The sequence below is a fragment of the Larimichthys crocea genome, chromosome XII (assembly GCF_000972845.2).
Source record: "Larimichthys crocea isolate SSNF chromosome XII, L_crocea_2.0, whole genome shotgun sequence".
Taxonomy (NCBI): Eukaryota; Metazoa; Chordata; class Actinopteri; family Sciaenidae; genus Larimichthys; species Larimichthys crocea.
This window is the reverse complement of record NC_040022.1, coordinates 15343769-15362126: the sequence shown is the minus strand read 5'-3', so window position 1 is coordinate 15362126 and position 18358 is coordinate 15343769. Positions and strand designations below refer to the sequence as shown.

General features: G+C 38.5%; 2 protein-coding genes across 4 annotated transcripts; both read left to right on the top strand.

Moving 5' to 3' along the window:
- Positions 1-737: 737 nt before the first annotated feature.
- Positions 738-10043, top strand: ccl20a.4 (chemokine (C-C motif) ligand 20a, duplicate 4). Of its 3 annotated transcripts, none has more exons than XM_019262171.2 (4): positions 738-882; positions 985-1096; positions 1203-1283; positions 1392-1538. In XM_019262171.2, the coding sequence occupies exons 1-4, from the start codon at positions 819-821 to the stop codon at positions 1396-1398; spliced, it is 264 nt and encodes an 87-aa protein (XP_019117716.2). In that variant the 5' UTR covers positions 738-818; the 3' UTR covers positions 1399-1538. The 3 variants fall into 3 exon arrangements, with proteins under 3 accessions (XP_019117716.2, XP_027141535.1, XP_019117715.2); XM_027285734.1 differs by lacking the exons at positions 985-1096; positions 1203-1283; positions 1392-1538 and adding exons at positions 9508-9619; positions 9713-9793; positions 9913-10043 and having other exon boundaries at positions 749-882; XM_019262170.2 differs by lacking the exons at positions 738-882; positions 985-1096; positions 1203-1283; positions 1392-1538 and adding exons at positions 9288-9405; positions 9508-9619; positions 9713-9793; positions 9913-10043.
- Positions 10044-11885: 1842 nt separating this feature from the next.
- On the top strand, positions 11886-18312 carry capn10 (calpain 10). Its single transcript, XM_010750895.3, has 13 exons — positions 11886-12176; positions 12791-13037; positions 13428-13559; positions 13644-13840; positions 14221-14450; positions 14534-14675; positions 14801-14967; positions 15063-15319; positions 15408-15610; positions 15947-16202; positions 16319-16512; positions 16612-16657; positions 17165-18312. Exons 2-13 carry the CDS (start codon positions 12888-12890, stop codon positions 17192-17194), a joined length of 2004 nt encoding a protein of 667 aa, XP_010749197.2. The 5' UTR covers positions 11886-12176; positions 12791-12887; the 3' UTR covers positions 17195-18312.
- Positions 18313-18358: the final 46 nt, after the last annotated feature.

Here is an 18358-nt window from a genome sequence, read left to right as displayed (position 1 = left end):
TTTAAAGTATGTTTATTTCATAATAGAAAATGTGCTTGAGCTGACTCTGATGTGCGTGTTGTTACTTTTACTTGTTGATCATCACTGTAGCTGAATGTTTTGCATTTCGCTGTGTGCTGTAAGCTGCGTGCGGTCATAAGTACGGAGAAATGTTTTTTCATACAGTGCTTTATACTGTTTGTACACAGCAAAGAGGTCAGCTGGATGTTGTGTTATGAGGTACAGTGTGGTTTGGGGTGAATGTCAAATTACTCTTTTGTATGTTGTGTAATTCCTCTCATGTCTCTCTTGAAAAATAAATACTGATCTCATAAAGTACTCTGCTGCAAAACCACTCCTGCCAGTGTTATATTATTGTATTATTATTATTATTATTATTATTATTATTATTATTGATACATTAACGTTTCCCTCTGAAATGTAGTAGTACCACAAAATCATCAAGTACAAATACCTGAAGTCTATTAAATAACAATGGTATAATTTGAAAAGTATTGTGTCTATTTTTGTATCTTCCCTATCTTTTTGTCTATGTTTCATAACATTCATCAGCACTTTTTTTCAGATAGTTAAGAAGGACCAGCCCATAGATGTGGGAATTTTATACTACTGTTGGAAAATATGACACTTCCCTGTTGACCCAAATACATTACCACAGTGGTATTTCCAGCTTAGTCTGTGGTTGGACATTCCCTTCCCTCACTGGTGGGATGGGCATTACCTTTAGTATTTAATCTTCTCTGCCAGAGACAAACTTTATCAGTTCATCCCAAGGATCAAGATCAACTGATTCACTGCTAAAGAGGAGCTCTGTGAGGATGGCAAAGCTTATTGTGTGTGTCTCCATAACACTGGTGCTGCTGGTGGTGCTGTGTGAAAGCAGTAAGTATGACTTTTACAATGTTTTCAGATTAAAGTGGCTACTTAAATATTATATTTGGCCTCTTCTTTTGCTGACATGTTCATAATGTCTCTTCTTTAAAGGTCGCCCGATTCCTTGCTGCACAGAGTACTATGACAAACGAATCCCACTGAAAGTGATAAAATCCTACAGTGTCCAGGAAAACACAGGTTATTGCAACATCAGGGCAGTGATGTAAGAAAATAAAATTAATGCATCTAAAAAAACTCACTACAAGTGTCATAAATGTTAGCTCTGTTATTGTTCTAATGATTTAACATCTTCCCTTGTCTTAATACAGTTTCAAGTTAATAAACAATAGACCTGTCTGTGCCAATCCTGATGCAAAGTGGGTGCAAAGGGCCATGCAGTCTGTACCAAAGTAAGTTGATTTTTCTGTGCTAAAAACAAACAGACATCAATACTGAGTCAATATGCAACAGTTTTATGTGATTTAGATTAATGTTTTCCTTTTTGTTTTTCTAAATAGAATATAAAGCAGCAGATCGTCTGAGGAAATCAACTTCAAGCCACAAAGACACAAGATGAATTTTATATGATATTTTAAAGTTAATAAGAATATTTTTGTATGACTATTTTAATTACATTTAATAAATGGAATATTTTTTTAACAATATTTTGCTGTTTTTGTATTTATTTAAGTACATGGGTCTGATATTTTTATGAAAAGAAGAAGGAATAAAAGAGGGGATGAAGACGGGACAAACAGAAAGAAATACAATGAAAAGAAAGATGGGAGGAAAGTGTGGAACTAAAATAGATGGTCCTACACTTAAAATGTAGTACAGTCTAATAAGTATTTGTATTCCAAGTACATGTACTACATTGCAGTTTTGAGTTAGCTTTACTTGAGAATTTTATGCAACTTTATGCTTCTACTACAACTCAGGGACTAATATTGTACTCTTTACTCCACTACATTTGTCTGACAGTGTATTTTTCATATCCTTCCTGGCCAGTGAAATTTGATGCTTTTAAAGTTATTTTTTTCTGGATTTGTGAAGGATTAGGAATTTAAGATGTTTTTGATACTTTAAACTTTCATTGAAGTAAAGTTTTGAATGCAGGACTTATAGTGGAGTATTGTCACTATGTGGTATTTGTACTTTCACTTGAATAAAAATTCAAAATACTTTTTGCTTCACTGCTAATAATATTCTTTTTATCCATACAAACAAACACAATGTGCAATTCATGGTACTGACAGTAGGCGGGGGAAATGTTTAACAGCTCAGGAAGGATTCACTTCATGAACGAGCTGCTGGATGTCCAAGCAGAAGAGAGTTTCTGTGTTTTATATAACTGTTAGTCATATTTTGGGGAAAAAACACTATTTGCACTTAACACTGAGGAGAATAATGACAAACTCCCTATAAGACAATTTTTAGTTACATAGGCCCAGCTGCAGCGGTCTAACAATATATATCAGTTATACTATTATATTATATCATATCAATATTTGTGCAATTATGAGGGAAGATGTTCACATTATTTAATTATTTGATTTGATTCCGTCATAAATATCATGCACATAACACACTTTCACAAATCAAGAAAGAAAAAAACACTTCTGTTTTTAGGTGTATACTTCAGGTGTGAAGGGTACATAGCTGCAGTGAGGATGGTCACAGCTGACTGAGATTCACACACTGACCAAGCAGGAATGAACCAGTTTGAAACCAGGACTTCCCCCCCTGAGGATACATTACTGTTCTGTGACAGCTCCACGCCCATAACCTGGTTACGGCCACAGCTTAGAACCAGTGCCAAGATCAAATGGGAAGTGCCGCAGAAAATTCCATGTGCGTTTGTTCTGTCAAGGGTTAATCACTTATATCTTGTTGCTGAGAGCATGTCTCAAGTTTTTTTTGCATGCAACCAAATAACTTGTATCACCAGTCACAGGTTGACCTGTTCAGCCAAGGAGGGATTTCCATTATCAGTGTGAGATAATAAAAAACTGCCAATGATTGCATGACAGTTTCTGCTTAGCCATGTAGCTAAATGTTGCCTAATTAAACAAGGATCCATAATAGATGTACTTTACCTTGTGTCTCTAATTTGGGGTTTGAATCAGCTGAAGAAGGAAAGAAAGAAGGAAAGAGGAGATAGAACAATAGATAAAGGTGAAAGGGAAAGAAGTCTATTATGAGGCCACAAAACAATTCACTGGACAACTGAATTCAATAAAAGCATTCTCAATAAAACTCAATGCAAATATATATGTAAACAAAGAATTATATTACACAGCATATTTTGTGAGAGTTCACTGAATTATTAACCTATAAAACATCATTGGTCACTGGAATCAGACAGAGGGTGTTGCACAATGTACGTCCCCTGAGGAAAAGTGTGATTTGGGATTTTTGGGCTATATAACTTTTAGTGTTAGTCCTGTGAAACATATACATACATTTCACAATTTCTTGGCCAAAAGTCTCACCTAAACGGTTAACATAGTCCATCACCCAGTTCAAAGCTGGGTTAGTGCATTTTAACCGTCCTTTGTATGGAAACTATCGATTACAAATGAAAAAGGAACAATTTAGTAATTAATAATTTATTTATTAATTATTAATTATTTAAAAACATTTACAGATGAGAAAAGAGTGGACTGCAGTGAATCAGAGAAGGAGGTGTGTAAAATGCTCTCAAGCAACCAGAGACTGGATGGCACAAATATAGTCATATAGCACACCAGAAAATTGTCTAGCGAGATAAGGGAGAACCCAGAATAATTGTAATTGTGAAACATTTGCACTTTAAAAATACTACTAATAATAGTATCTTGTCTTCTACCAGGAAATTAAAGGACACAAACATCTCTATAAATCAAGATTGTCTTATATACGGCCCACTGGCCTGAACCAGCTGAGTGTGAAAGTGTGAAAATTGCAGAGAAATCATTAATTCCAAATTTCTCAATAAAATGCACTGCTATTCTTGATTTTTTCCGCTAGCTATTATACATCTTATATGCTTCTGTGTGTGACAAAACACTGTCAAGTGTCAACTACTGTTCATGCAGGAGCCACCAGTGGAAAAATGTGTTTGTTTTGAAGAGAAATGGACGTCTGTGTTGGGGGTTTCCAAGAAAAATAGACCTGATCCCATTTATTCACAGGCCACAGGCTACTATCAAACCTATCATAGAGAAAAAATACCTCAGCTTACAGTGAACATAAACTCTCTTGCTCTTCACACATTTTAGCTCTGTCAGACCTGGATGCTACTTCCTTTTGACAAATATTGTTGCAGAGTTGTATTCTATGTTTGGGAACCAGTTAATTCGTGTTGAGAAAAGATATTATTGGTACTGACATTGAACTAATGCGGCTACATATTCACCTTGCACACTGTGAGCTTATTCTAGTTGGTTGCTGTTGTAGGACACCCAATTCTAAAGTGATATATTAGGATAAAAATTGTAAAACCTCAATTTAGTGAAAGATGAAACTTCTTCTTAGATGACCTGAATATTGATTGGTTTGATGTATGTCAGGAAAATGGTGTTTTGTTTGTACGGGCTGGTCTTAATCCTGCAAGGCTCAAAGCCACGTTGTGGATGTTAATGTCAATAAAGAATCAAGAATTGATTCTCTGCTTGTGAAGGAGGAGATTAACATAATTTTATTGATATTAACATGATGGCATTGATAGGACACAACTTTGTGATAGTCTGGAATGAGAACCTCTTTGATTCTATTGAAGGATGGTTTAGTTTTTTTGCAACGTTGACAACATTTGTAACTCACTGTGAAAGAAGAGAAAAGACTTAAAGGAAGCTAAAGAGAGAAAAATAGAGCTAGACAGGGATGGAGGCAGACAGAGGAAACCCAGTACAGTACAGACCTGCAGATGCAGATAGATGGTGAAGAACATGATCACTGTAGCTTTGATTGACACCCTGTCTGTGTTCTCTGTGTTGGCAGCAGTGTCTCTGAGCTGAGCTGTCGTGCCGCCTGTTCTTAGGTGGAGTTAGGGAGGTTATGATGAAATGCTGTACTGGCAGCCTTTTATATTCCTCAGAGAGACAGGAAACTTCCGCATACAACAAATATTACACCGGCACAGGAAACTCCCCTCACTTTCCCCAGCGAAAGAAAAAAGGAGAAGTGATATGAAAAGATTTATCACATAAAAAGTAAGTGTGTTGACATTTACATGTAAATAAGATGAAGTGTGTGTGTACAGTATGTGTTTATTATTAAACAGATTATATCAGTCTGTAAAACTCTGAGTATGTGAAAATGTGTTTAAAGATGAAGTTACAGAGTAAGAAATAAAAACCACATTCATAAAAATTGAACAAAATATCATTAGAATAGAAGAACTCAGTGTATCACTTGGTATAAATAGAAGATATTAAATAGAAAAGTTGAACAATATTATTGGAACAAATTTTATGGGTGTCACTTGTCAAATCTTCAGATCACCATACGTTGATGTAACAAAGAGTCCTGAAAATCCAGTGCAACACTGGAAGTTCCAAAGGTGTGGTTGTTACTATGATACTGCTATTAAATATTTAACCAAAACTAACCATTCAAAATCAAATGGGAGAGCAACAACTTAGAGAGGATGAAGTTTCACTGAAGCTCTCGTGCAGCGACTTGTTGTGGGCTGCAACAAGTAGGTTGCTTTGAGGTTATTCAAAGGTTCTTTTTAGGTCAAAGGAACATATACGACACTCAAGACCCTTGTATCAAAGGAAACGGATAAACGGGGAGGACTGAAATAGGTCACGATACAGAACATGTCTCTCAAATTGCGCGTCATGAACTTTCCGTGAAAAGCCACTGCATGTTTGAAGTGCATAACTCTTCACTGAACATACACCCTTCATATTAAATCTCTTTATGACTTAATTTTTGATACTTTTGTCACTCTACATAATATAGTTATTTGTCACTGTAATCCTCCATTCCTGTTCAGACCAGACATTGAGTGATCTCTTTCCAGTGTCACTCAAATGTAAGCGATGCAGGACAAAATGTCTTTCACTTTAAGTTAATGCGAGGCTTCGGTTCTGTTGTAAAAATTAGGATTATACTGGGGTGCAGACGTTTTAACTCATATAGATAGTGTGTGTGTCCTGTCTTTACCATGTCTCGCATACCTCCCTTAGTTGGCCTCTGATTTACTGAGGCTGGCAGGGAGAGATAATTATAAATTAGTTGTACAAGGACAGGAGAGACAGGCTAGGGGAGTACCATGTGGATATAAAATATAGTCCTCATTTTCGAACAGTAAACCAATTAAAGGAATGTTATGATGTTATCTGTATCAGTGGGAAGGTGTCCGAGACAGCCCATTTTTGAACAATGTATAAGAACCTTTTGATGGTGCTCCTCAGGGAGACTTTTCTCTGTAACCCTTCTGTGTGTTGCACTGTTGAAGGCTCCTTTTTGTACAAGAATAATAAATTCAACTTAAACTTTGATACTTTGAATCCAGTCCTCCTTATTCAAGGGTTCTTCTTTAAAAATTCTCATAACAGGTTCAGTCAAATTAAGTTGGTGTCTTTCAATGTACAGCCCTTAACATTTTATTAGACCACCTGTCAGAGACCATCCAGCATCATCAAGTGCTTTTATGCGGACTCTTTTGTTTTCAGTGAGCTCTTGACGTTTTACCATGCTGAACAGGAATGAGGACTTTCAAACTGAATTCACAGAAATTAATCATAGCATAGCATAACATAAAACCACTAAAACCACTTTTTGTTCAGGAATGCAAGAAAACTATAATTTAATTTGACATCTTAGTCAAGAAATAAATAATGTGCTTTACTATTTTTTCAGGGTTTTTTTTGTAAAACAGTAAATTTGAAAATTCGTAGATAATAATAATTATATTTTAGCATTAAAAACATCATTTTGTTTAAAGAGCTTCTACGTACTGGTGTATTAACCATTACAGAAACATAAAAAATGATTTTGGTAATTACCAATGCTGTTAATTTAGGGCAGGTGTGGCATAAACTTTAATACATTTGTTAAGCACTGTATGTATAGGCATGGGAGTATTGGTTAAAAACAGACTTTTAAAAATGTGAAGTTGTCCGTTAATTAATGGAATATTTTAGGAAAGCATATTTCTTGAAAGACAAGACATCAAGTGACACCTACTCACAGACAGGAAGTAATTCATAGTAAATTTTAAGTTGATGGGTTAATATGACCAGAAATTTGGTTGATTACTATAGAAGATATCTTATCTTATCTTATCTTATCTTATCTTATCTTATCTTATCTTATCTTATCTTATCTTATCTTAGCTTATCTTATCTTATCTTATCTTATCTTATCTTATCTTATCTTTAGTTTTTTTTAGTTCAGGAATAGTATGGTGAGTTGGAAAAGTGGGTCTAATTGTATGAGTGGGATTTATATGAAGAATATAAAGAACAAACTCAATGTATAAAAGATGTGGAACATTTTAAGGCTCGAATGGGCAAATGAAAGTATGAATGAGTAGATATAGTACTAGATATGAGTTAAAAATGTAGAAAGGAGTGTGGGAGGAGGTGAGAGATGCAAAAACTAATAAAGCATAAAATAAAAAGAAATAAATAAAACTCATAATGTACTAAAGATGTGGAACATTATTATAAAAGTTATCCAAAATCTGAATGAATGATGTAGTTGTAATTGAGTTAAATTTGTGACAAAAGAAAGTGGGTGGCATAATGAAGAATTTCGTGTGTAGTTCAAAGAAAGCTGGTTGCGGTCAATAAGTACAGAAGAAAATGCCTTTCCTGCACCGGCAGTGAAAATATCAGCAGGATGTTGAGTCATGAGACACGGTGTGGTTTTTGGGGTTAATGCCATGTTACATAATTTTAATTCTCAGGTCTCTCTTGAAAAATAGATACCGATCTCATAAAGTACTCATTATGCTGCAAAATAATCAGTGTTATTTAATTATATTTTATATTATTGTATTATTATAATTATTAATGAAAATTAAATGTGAAGTCAGTATTTTAATGTAAAAGTTGGTGGAGGTGGAGGAAATTGTAACCACTTTATACACAGTTGGATGGAGTTTAATTTAAAGAAATGCGTCTATTTTATAAACTAATCACATTTCGTGTGTGAAATTCAAATCGGCAAAGTAACTAGCTGCCTACCTTTAAATAAATGTATTGTACAAAAGTATATTTAATTCTGACATGCAATAGAGTCGATGCAAACACATAAAACTGAAGTAACTGAAGTAACTAATAGCTGTGTTGAAGGTTTCGGTCTTTCTCAGTATTGGCTGCATTTTTACTCAGTCTTGTCTCGGACTCTGAGACTGCAGGGCTATCAGTATGCAGGGTTATCCGCCTATGCATTGTCTGGTTCATTTGTTAACATTATTACTGTAATTGCTGGAAATACATCTTGACTCACTTCCAATTAAATTTTCTTGTCGTTAGAGGCTGTTACCTCTTCACGCCTGCCTTCACACGCACTCCCTAAGGAAGCAAATGTGGGAGGCCAAGAAGAAACTGTGCCTGTCAATGAGGAGATGTCAGACATCTTCTTTGATAAAATAATCTGGCTACCTAAGTGGCAAGTGTAAATGATGCTAGCAATGCTATTGTGAGCAGTCTGCCTCTGTACCAGAACTCTTCATAAACCTATGATCACCTCCCACCTAAACAGTTTTAGCAAATGTTATATGTTTAGTTAACTATATTTCTACGCTACATGTTTCAAGGTGCCAGTTTCAATTGTTTGCCTGCTATTTGCCACCTAGCTATGTGTGCAAGCTGCCTGATTAAATGATCATATACTGAGGGATCCTAGATACATTTTTGCTTGTGACATTTCTCATGGTACACTTATCTGCACATATACAGCAATAAAAGTGGTAAATAAAGGAGACCCTTCATTTGCTTTCTGGTTTATAGATTTCATAGATTTTGTTTTTTTATGCAGTGACTTGTTGATGGATCTTTCAGATCAATTTTCGGAGTACCTACGGTCTGCATGTCCCACATTTTGTGTCTGTCTGTCTCTCAGTCTGTCTTAGTCTTTGTCATCACCTGGTCTTTGTTTAGGTGGTCTTGATTAATTGTGCCTAATTATGTTTATATTGAATAAAGGAATAGTGTCTCATAGAATTCATCGTCAGCATAACATGAGGATCTTTTTTTATATAGATAAGTAGGGCATATGTGTACCAACCTATAGAAGAGGGGATTTTGTAGCACTGTTGTTGGTAAGGGTACGCTCTATGCGGATTTCCCGTTTGACCCAATTACATTACAGCACCGATATTTCCAGCAAGTTTCTAGCCTGTGGTGGGACATTCCCTTCTGTTTTGTTGAGTATTTAAGCTTCACTGCCAGAGACAAACTTTATCAGTTCATCCCTCTTAAGGATCAAGATCACCTGATTCACTGCTAAAGAGGAGCTCTGTGAGGATGGCAAAGCTTATTGTGTGTGTCTCCATAACACTAGTGCTGCTGGTGGCGCTGTGTGAAAGCAGTAAGTATGACTTTTACAATGTTTTCAGATTAAAGTGACTACTTAAATATGATATTTGGCCTCTCCTTATGCTGACATGTTCATAATGTCTTTTCTTTAAAGGTCCCCCGATGCCTTGCTGCACAGAGTACTATGACGGACGAATCCCACTGAAAGTGATAAAATCCTACAGTGTCCAGGATGACACAGGTTATTGCAACATCAGGGCAGTGATGTAAGAAAATTAAATTAATGCACCTACAAACATCAGAAATGTTAGCTCTGTTATTGTTCTAATGATTTAACATCTTCCCTTGTCTTAATACAGTTTCAAGTTAATGAACAACAGACTTGTCTGCGCCAATCCTGATGCAAAGTGGGTGCAAAGGGCCATGCAGTCTGTACCAGAGTAAGTTCATTTTTAAATTAATTTTCTGTGCTAAAAACAAACAGACATCAATACTGAGTCAATATGCAACAGTTTTATGTGATTTAAATTAATGTTTTCCTTTTTGTTTTTCTAAATAGAATATAAAGCAGCAGATCGTCTGAGGAAATCAACTTCAAGCCACAATGACACAAGATGAATTTTATATGATATTTTAAAGTTAATAAGCAGAATATTTTTGTATGACTTTACCTGAATGACAATAAATTGGTTTTATTTTATATAATTTGCTGTTTCTGTGTTTATCTATGATAGGACAAGGAGAAAAATTGTGAAAAATATAACAGCAAAGGAAGACAAGTGAACTAAAGTGAAAGTGAAAAGTGGTGAAGTCTAATGAAATGAATGAAACTTTTCTTTAGAGTTTTCTTTAGCTACCATATTTCTAATATCTAGTTTAAATCACTGATATTAAGACTAATGGATGAGAACAATATAACATCACTGAATATAACACTATTCACAAAAGCACCACAAACTACAACAAGGTTACTATAGAGGGCTGTTGTATTAGAGTGCATCAGTGCACCATGCTTCTAACAATCAGTAGTCAAATGTAACTAAGTACATTTACTCAAGTACAATTTTAAGGTCCTTGAACATGCAACTTTATACTTCTACTTGACTATCAGAGACAAATATTGTACTTTTTACTCCACTGCATTTGTCTGACAGTTGCTGTGTTTTTATATATAGTAGACTAAAGGATTTATTATTGTTATGAGTTGAAGAAAGTCTCCTACTTCCTAACTTAAAACTCACTAGGACTGGTTAGGAAATGCTTCATCACAAAGCTGAAAACAAAACAGTTGAGTTTTTAGAGATAGATGATTCTTACAGGACAGCGGTGGTAAAAAAAATATGATGATCTTTCAGAATATAATGCATAGCTGTTTTTTCTTCTTTTTCCGAACTAAAATCAAAACCCTCCCATTACCCTTTATTTATAGTTATTTATAGTGGCTTTTATATGTTATAATAACAATTTTGTCTATGTTCTTTTGGGTTCATTCTGATCACTATGATGGTTTTATTCTTATATTTGTTGATGATTTTATTATATAGAAGGAATAAAGGAAGCAAAAGTAATATTTCAATTTGTCTAGTGCCAGAGCTTTGATTAGATAGTTCTCTACTATCTATATAATTTTTTCCCCCTAACCTAACCTAACCTAACCTAACCTAACCTAACCTAACCTAACCTAACAGTGTAAAGTAGCTGAAATTAACCTTAGCAGCAGTAATAATAATCATAAGATAAGATAAGATAAGATAAGATAAGATAAGATAAGATAAGATAAGATAAGATAAGATAAGATAAGATAAGATAAGATAAGATATGGCCCTCTTGTGTATGTAAACAGTGCGGGCAAAATATTAGAAGCACCTCTCAATATAACGCAGTCCAGTTTAATACTACTGCAAAGTACAACCTCAATAGTAAACATAATAGTTACATTAATACACCTCTGACAGTGTCAACAAAAACTGAAACATTACAAGCTTCATAAAAAGTATTGTTCTTGTTATATCTGATCACACTGGATAGTATAAGTGTAGATAATACATATGTGTAGTACATATAACACTGACAGGGACAATTTTTCTGCTGAGTACTTTACTAGATTAGATTAGATTAGATTAGATTAGATTATACTTTATTGATCCCACAATGGGGAAATTTACTTGTTACAGCAGCAGAAAGTGTAATATACACTACAGAAGAATAAAAGGGCAAAACCCCACAACGAACAGACAGAAGTATCAGTCAGCCTCTACAATAGACAAAAACAACAACAAACAAACAAACAGGCAAACAGTTTTGATACTTTAAACGTTGCTGGTAATATTTAACCCTAGTACTTTTACTTTGGTAAGGTTTTGAGTGCAGGACTTTTACTTGTAGTGTAGTGTTTTCACAGTAAAGTAAAAGTACTAATACCGCAGTTTTAGTACTTTTACTTGAGTCAGAAAGGGTCAGAATATACAAACAAATCACGCGTGTAGTTCCCAGCTCCGCCGGTAGGTGGCGGTAGTGTTCAGCTCAGGAAGGATTCACTTTATGAATGAGCTCAGCTGCTGGATGTCCAGGCGGAAGAGACTGCGTGTTTTCACACTCAGCGGGATGAAATGTTGTCTGTGTTATTCGGAACTGACAGTCAGAGCGAAATCTGTCATGTTTTGTCGATAATGATCGGGTCGTGACCGTGCTGGTGTTTCTACAAACCGTGATATGATGAAGCGGAGACACGTCTGTGCAGTGCAAGCTAGCTGAAGCTAACGGTTAGCTGCTGTTATAAAAGATGAAACCTGCGCGAGGACAGATGCTTCAAAGAGGAGACAGGTGAGACACAGAGACACGGGACAGAGACACACACTCACCTGCTCTGATTGTAACGACATACTCATTCAGCTTTTCTTTGTATTCCCCTGTTATCACGGTTGTTTTAATAAGTGGGTAACCTGACCATTAAAATATGGATTTGTGCTTATCAAGCATGTTTTCCCCACAAGATAACCCTACAATGATGTAACACTATATATATATATATATAGATATATATATATATATATAATATATATATATATATTATATATATATATAACTTCTACAAATGAAACATTAACATATTAAATGTATATTTTGCCACATGAGGGAAGGTGAACGATAGTTTTCTCGGAATACATGACACAACACCCCAGATATTCAGAATATATATATATATATATATATATATATATATATATATATATATATATATATATATATATATATATATATGTGTGGTGTGTGTATATAATATATATATATATATGAGTGGTATTATATATATATATCTATATATATATATATATATATATATATGAGTGTATATATATATAATATATAATATTATATATATATATATAATATATATATATATATTATATGTGTGGTCTTGTTACTTTTGTTTTTAGGTGCAGTACAGGTGTGAAGGTGGCAGTGAGGATGGTGACAGCTGGCTGAGATTTCACCCGTTGAGGTACGAACCAGGTTGGAAAAGAAACAGAAGCCATGAAAGAAGAGTGCAGGACAGAGAGTCCGAGTGGAGGCGAGGCTCTGTTTGAGGACCCGGACTTCCCCTCTGAGGACACGTCCCTGTTCTGTGACAGCTCCACGCCCATCGCCAGGCTGCAGGGTGACATCATCTGGCTACGGCCACAGGTTAGACTCGAGGTGTCATGGGTAAAGGAGAAGGGCTGCAGTAAATTCCACGAGCTTTTGTTCCGGGTTTTTTTATCTACATCTCTGGCTCGTGACCAGAGATCGTGAGTCGCATCGCCTGTCACAGGTGGATTAGTTCTGCTAAAGAAGAATTTCCCACCGTCACGTGTTTGATATCTTTAATCTTGACACAATGTTGTGTGACAAAACAATACAGTAAGAAGGCCTGGCCTCCATGATAACAACGTCTGGGTCAAGCTGTTTATTTAGATTTATTGAGTTTTCTTTGTCTATGCTTATTAAACTTCCCAAAACTAAATTCCCAGCTTTATCGCATGTTATCTGTAAGTCAGCATATCTCCTCCTTTTATATCTGGTTCATACCTCCAGGAGATCTGCCAGTCGCCAGTTCTCTTCCCTGACAACATCAACCTGGGTCATGCAAAGCAAGGCTTATTGGGAGACTGCTGGTTTCTTTGTGCCTGTGCCTTCTTGCTTAAGAACAAACACCTACTGAACAAGGTAGCCTATGTTTGCTCTGAACAAGCACGTTATCTATTTGATGTCCTACACTGTTGTACTGACTTAGTCTGTGACTGTCTGTAGGTGTTCCCTCCAGACCAGCCCCAGTGGGCTGACAGCAGGTACAGGGGCTCCTTCCAGTTTCGGTTTTGGCAGCAGGGAGACTGGACAGAGGTGACAATTGATGACCGCTTGCCCTGTATCAATTCCACTCTCTGCTTCTCACGCTGCCACTCTCCCACTGCCTTTTGGGTAGCCCTGTTGGAGAAGGCCTATGCTAAGTAAGTAACCTGTGGAATTTCCCTTTCTTAATTCAATTCAATATTAGACAGATAAATAGAGAGAGATAGGGAGAGACAGATGCACAGCAGCAGCAAAACATTAACTAACTATAAACTGTAATTGGAGATATGGTAGCAATGACAGGAATAATATGTGTAGTGGACGTCATGCAGGACCACAGCAGCAGCCACGATCCATGAGAACCTGCTGGATGAGGGGGCACAGAAACTCCTCTTATCTCTCAGCTTGACCTTGACCTTGAACTTGATTTAGAAGATAGCTCTGGTCAGAGTTTTTGGAAGGTTTCACTTACCTTTTAAAACATTCCCAGCAGCAGATTTGATCAAGTTTGGAAATTCCATTTCCTTTCCTTCTTTAGGCTTCACAGCTCCTATGAGCGACTTTGGGCAGGGCAGGTGTCCGAGGCCCTGGTGGATTTGACTGGGGGCCTGGCGGAGCGCTGGAGCTTGGGAGACTTTGGGTCAGAGGAGGAGCAGAGACCAGAACAGGACAGTGACCAGGTCAGGAGGAGAAGGCTGGACCTCAACCTCCTGTACCCAGTGAAAGACCAGTGTGCAATCAGCTGCTCCACTCACAGCAGCCCCGGAGGTCAGAAAAAAGAAGCTTTCTTGCAGATACAAGTTGTTTTGATCCTGTATCACATGCCCTGATGACCTTGCTGACTGTTTCAGGTGCCAGTGAGCTGGGTGAGTACCATGCGCTGACCGTCATGGAATGGTTGGCTGTGAAGACGGTGTCAGAGAGTGAAGTACTGCTGCTCAGGATCAGAAACCCCTGGGGAAGATGCTGCTGGGGTGGGGACTGGATAGGGAGGTAGGCATATATGCCTCCTGATATGTCATAGATACAAGTGTGTGTAACCTCTAGAGAGTTCTGAATCCAAATATCCACCCTCTAGCCCTTGGATGCCTTCACTTAATACATGTATTTCTCCGCAGTGGTGCTGGTTGGAGTTCTGTCGACCCTGTTTCTGCTTTGGACTTACAAGCCAGGGTGGCTGAGGGCGAATTCTGGTTGGATGAGACCGAATTCCTTTCCCAATTTGATGATGTCACAGTGGGCTACCCCATCAGTGATGAGGGGCACCTAAAGAGCATCTATACCGGTAATTCCCTTATTAAGCTAATGAAAGTTTTAAACTTAGAGTGACTGCGACCTCCACAGTGTCGACAACTGACAACTCTCCTCTTTTCCCGACAGGAAATCTGCTGACACACAACCATCAGCTGGCTGGTCGGTGGATAAAAGGCCACTCAGCGGGTGGCAGCCGGAACAGCAGCAATTACGGCAGCAACCCAAAGTTTTGGCTCAAAGTGTGTGAGAGAGGAGAGGTGCTGGTATCCCTGCTACAGCATAGAAAATGGAGAAGCACGGAGAAATATGCACAAAAGCCACTAGAGGATAGCAAGAACACAAAGCACCAGCATTACCAGGCTATCGCTCTACACATGTGGAAGGTCTGCGCCCTCAGTTATGGAAGGAGAACAACATTCGTACTCGTTTGAACTTGTTTGCATCATGTTGCTGGTGTTTTTCTGTCATCAGGTGGAGAAGAAGCGTTTTAATCTAAGCCGGATGTTGAACAAACCCCCTTGTGCTTCTACTCACTGCCACGCGTACGAGAGAGAGGTAGTCCTCCATGGACAGCTCGAGTCTGGGTACTACCTGCTGATCGCCAGCACATACCAGCCAGGAGCTGAGGCCCGCTTTCTCATCAGGGTCTTTTCTTCCTCTTTCACATCTCTCAGGTGAGTGCCTGGAGAAAGTCAACAGTACTATCTTAGCTATCTAAAAATGCTGCACACAAACTTTCCTAACTCCCTGATGTCCCATGAATATGAATAAATGGCGACATCTGCTGGTCAATTAAAAAAAAAAAGTTTTAAAAGGATCAACTAATAAATTCAACTTTTTAATCATTTTAGACTGTCGAAGTCACACTTCCAGCTGTTCCCCAACACACTGTCCACTAGAATGGATTTTCCAACTTCCGTGTTTCACCTTGTGAAAGTGCCGTGATCAGAAAATTTACTACGTTCCTAATTTAATTATTAATGACATAACAATGTTGGTTTCCTCCTCAGTGCCCTGAAAATCCCAGCACCTTCACTGCCATTAACAACAGATGGAGAGTGGGACACCAGTTATTTCCGGGGCTCGTGGGTGGAGGGAAGGACGGCCGGAGGAAGCAGAAACTTCCTGTCTCACTGGCAGAACCCGCGCTTCCCTTTTACAGTGTGTGATGAGTCAGCGGTGACATCAGGAGTTAATGTCAGGATAACCCTGCACCAGAGCCACCCTGAAACTGACCTGCAACCTATTGGCTTCCACATTTATAAGGTCAGTCAAACATGTAGGGACAACACCAGTGTCATTTTGAGTTGTGGGTTGTTTGCCTTTGTGAACATTCCCTTCTTTAAGTCATTTGCAGCATTTGATCTTCTCTGTCTTTCCAGTTCCGAGATGGAGAATCTGAGCAGACATTACCCAGGGACGAGGATCCCGTGGCCAGTTGTGTCCCTCACTGCTACACCCAGGATGTCAGTCTAGCCTGCTGTCTTTCTCCTGGAGCTTACACCATAGTGCCGTCCACTTATCAGCCTGACTGCTCTGCAAACTTCACCCTCAGTCTGGCTCGCAGAATACACAGGTCGGCTCTGTTCCTTTGTCTAAAGTACAACATGATTATGCAGTAGCTTCATGTATCATTCAGGTATCAGAAATAATAATGGATGTGTTTCTCTTTCAGGAAAGTGGTGAAAAGTCAGGAGAGGCTGGGAAGTGCCATTCAGGAGGTCAGTTCATTGAAAAACTCAGCAACACTAGCTGGTTTTATTTCACCAGTAACACAGGGCATCCAACATGCTGTTTACAGAATGTGTAAAAATACAACCTATATGTACTCCACAATGGGGCTGAACTTTTATCAGTCATCCAATGAGAACTAGACACATACTGTAGATAGCCAGCCTCTGAAGGATGCTGCACCTTTAACACAGAAACTTCAAAATAAAAGCACAACACAATGAAACATGAGCATCAAAAACATGTCACAGTCACAAAATATCATCACAAAAATTAGGCTATAGTGGAAAACATGATGAATAGTTTGTAATAATACTAATACAGTTAAAACTAAAAAAGCCTTTTTTAGGATTAAACCGTAAAACCAACACAAAATCCTATTATGTTGTGCTAAAAAATCCCTTATGTCTACCATAAATCTGTATTTTTAAGTGTGACCGAGGTCAGAAGATGGCAGCACTGAATAATAATCCGTCATGTGTCTTTCTGGGCGGCAGATCTCTCACATCTCTGTGATGCAGAGCTAGTTCTCTGGGACTGTTGCTGCTCCACTGACGTCGCCTCACCTCCCTGTGCCTCTTGGCCCACGATGAAAGGAAAACAGTTCTCCCATCCACCCTCACCATGGAGGATGTATGTCTGTGGATGTATGTGTATGTATGTATGTATGCATACCACCAGTGGCTGAGAAGGCAGGCAGGCAGGCAGATTTAGTGGGAATGTTTGTGTCGGGGATCCTGGAGACCCCTTTTATCCTGAACCGCTGAGGCTCAGGGCTGATGGGCAGCCACACACTCATCGGCGATTAGGACATCAGAGGTTGTCGGTGGGCTGGGCTGCTAATGAAGTATGACGGGACTGGCTGGTGTAAACAAACAGCCGCCATTGAAGAGGGCCGCCGCTGCTCTTGCTCATTCACTCACTGGTGCGCCTGCCGGCCTGGAACAAAGGGCCCTCTCATGAAGGTCCTCACAGAGGCACAGGGGGCAAGGGACGAGGGGATGGTCTCCGACAGCAGAGCCAACCAAACCACACCACACCATACCGTGCCATACCCCACCATGCCAGAGCTTTCCTCCTATGCCTCACCCACAGACACTCTGCTCCTTACCTAACTTCTGTTAACCCAGACACAGGGTTTTCCTCAGCCCCTCTTCCCTTAAACCTGCTCACCATCCTGACTAACACTAAAGTCAAGCTGGACCTAAAGAAGTCCACTTACTTCCTGACTCCATCCTCCATCACAGCCCCTGTTTTTGCCCCCCACCCCCCAGACTCGGTCCACAGCTCTGCTTGGACCTGAACAGAGCCGCGCTTTTGAAGTTGCCGCGAGAACAAGATGACAAGCGGACGGGATGGAAGGGATGAAACGCGGCCTGCGGCATATCAGAGGTGGCCGATTCATATGAAGAAGCTGCCAGTCCTTTTTTTTTTTGCGTTGTGTGTTGTGTGTGTGTGTGTGTGTGTGTGTGTGTGTGTGTGTGTGTGTGTGTGTATCTGCCTGCTCGCACCCACGTCTGTGTGTCGAAGTCACAGAGTTTCTTTTACAAAGCTGTAATTAACTGATTTGAGTGGTACTGGACTCTTTATTTATTATGTATGGGAGTCAGCTGTATGAGATATGATGAATAAAATGTTAAAACATGACGTGTCTCATATTTTTCCCCACCTTTTATATGTTTGCATCATGC

Excerpts from the sequence above, each read along its gene's own strand:
- ccl20a.4 (XM_027285734.1), top strand. The coding sequence starts at position 819 with ATGGCAAAGCTTATTGTGTGTGTCTCCATAACACTGGTGCTGCTGGTG. Across the intron at positions 883-9,507 it reads GGTGGTGCTGTGTGAAAGCA|GTCCCCCGATGCCTTGCTGC; the intron begins GTAAGTATGACT and ends TTTTCTTTAAAG. Across the intron at positions 9,620-9,712 it reads TGCAACATCAGGGCAGTGAT|TTTCAAGTTAATGAACAACA; the intron begins GTAAGAAAATTA and ends GTCTTAATACAG.
- capn10 (XM_010750895.3), top strand. The coding sequence starts at position 12,888 with ATGAAAGAAGAGTGCAGGACAGAGAGTCCGAGTGGAGGCGAGGCTCTG. Across the intron at positions 14,968-15,062 it reads CCTAAAGAGCATCTATACCG|GAAATCTGCTGACACACAAC; the intron begins GTAATTCCCTTA and ends TTTTCCCGACAG. Across the intron at positions 16,658-17,164 it reads TGGGAAGTGCCATTCAGGAG|ATCTCTCACATCTCTGTGAT; the intron begins GTCAGTTCATTG and ends TCTGGGCGGCAG.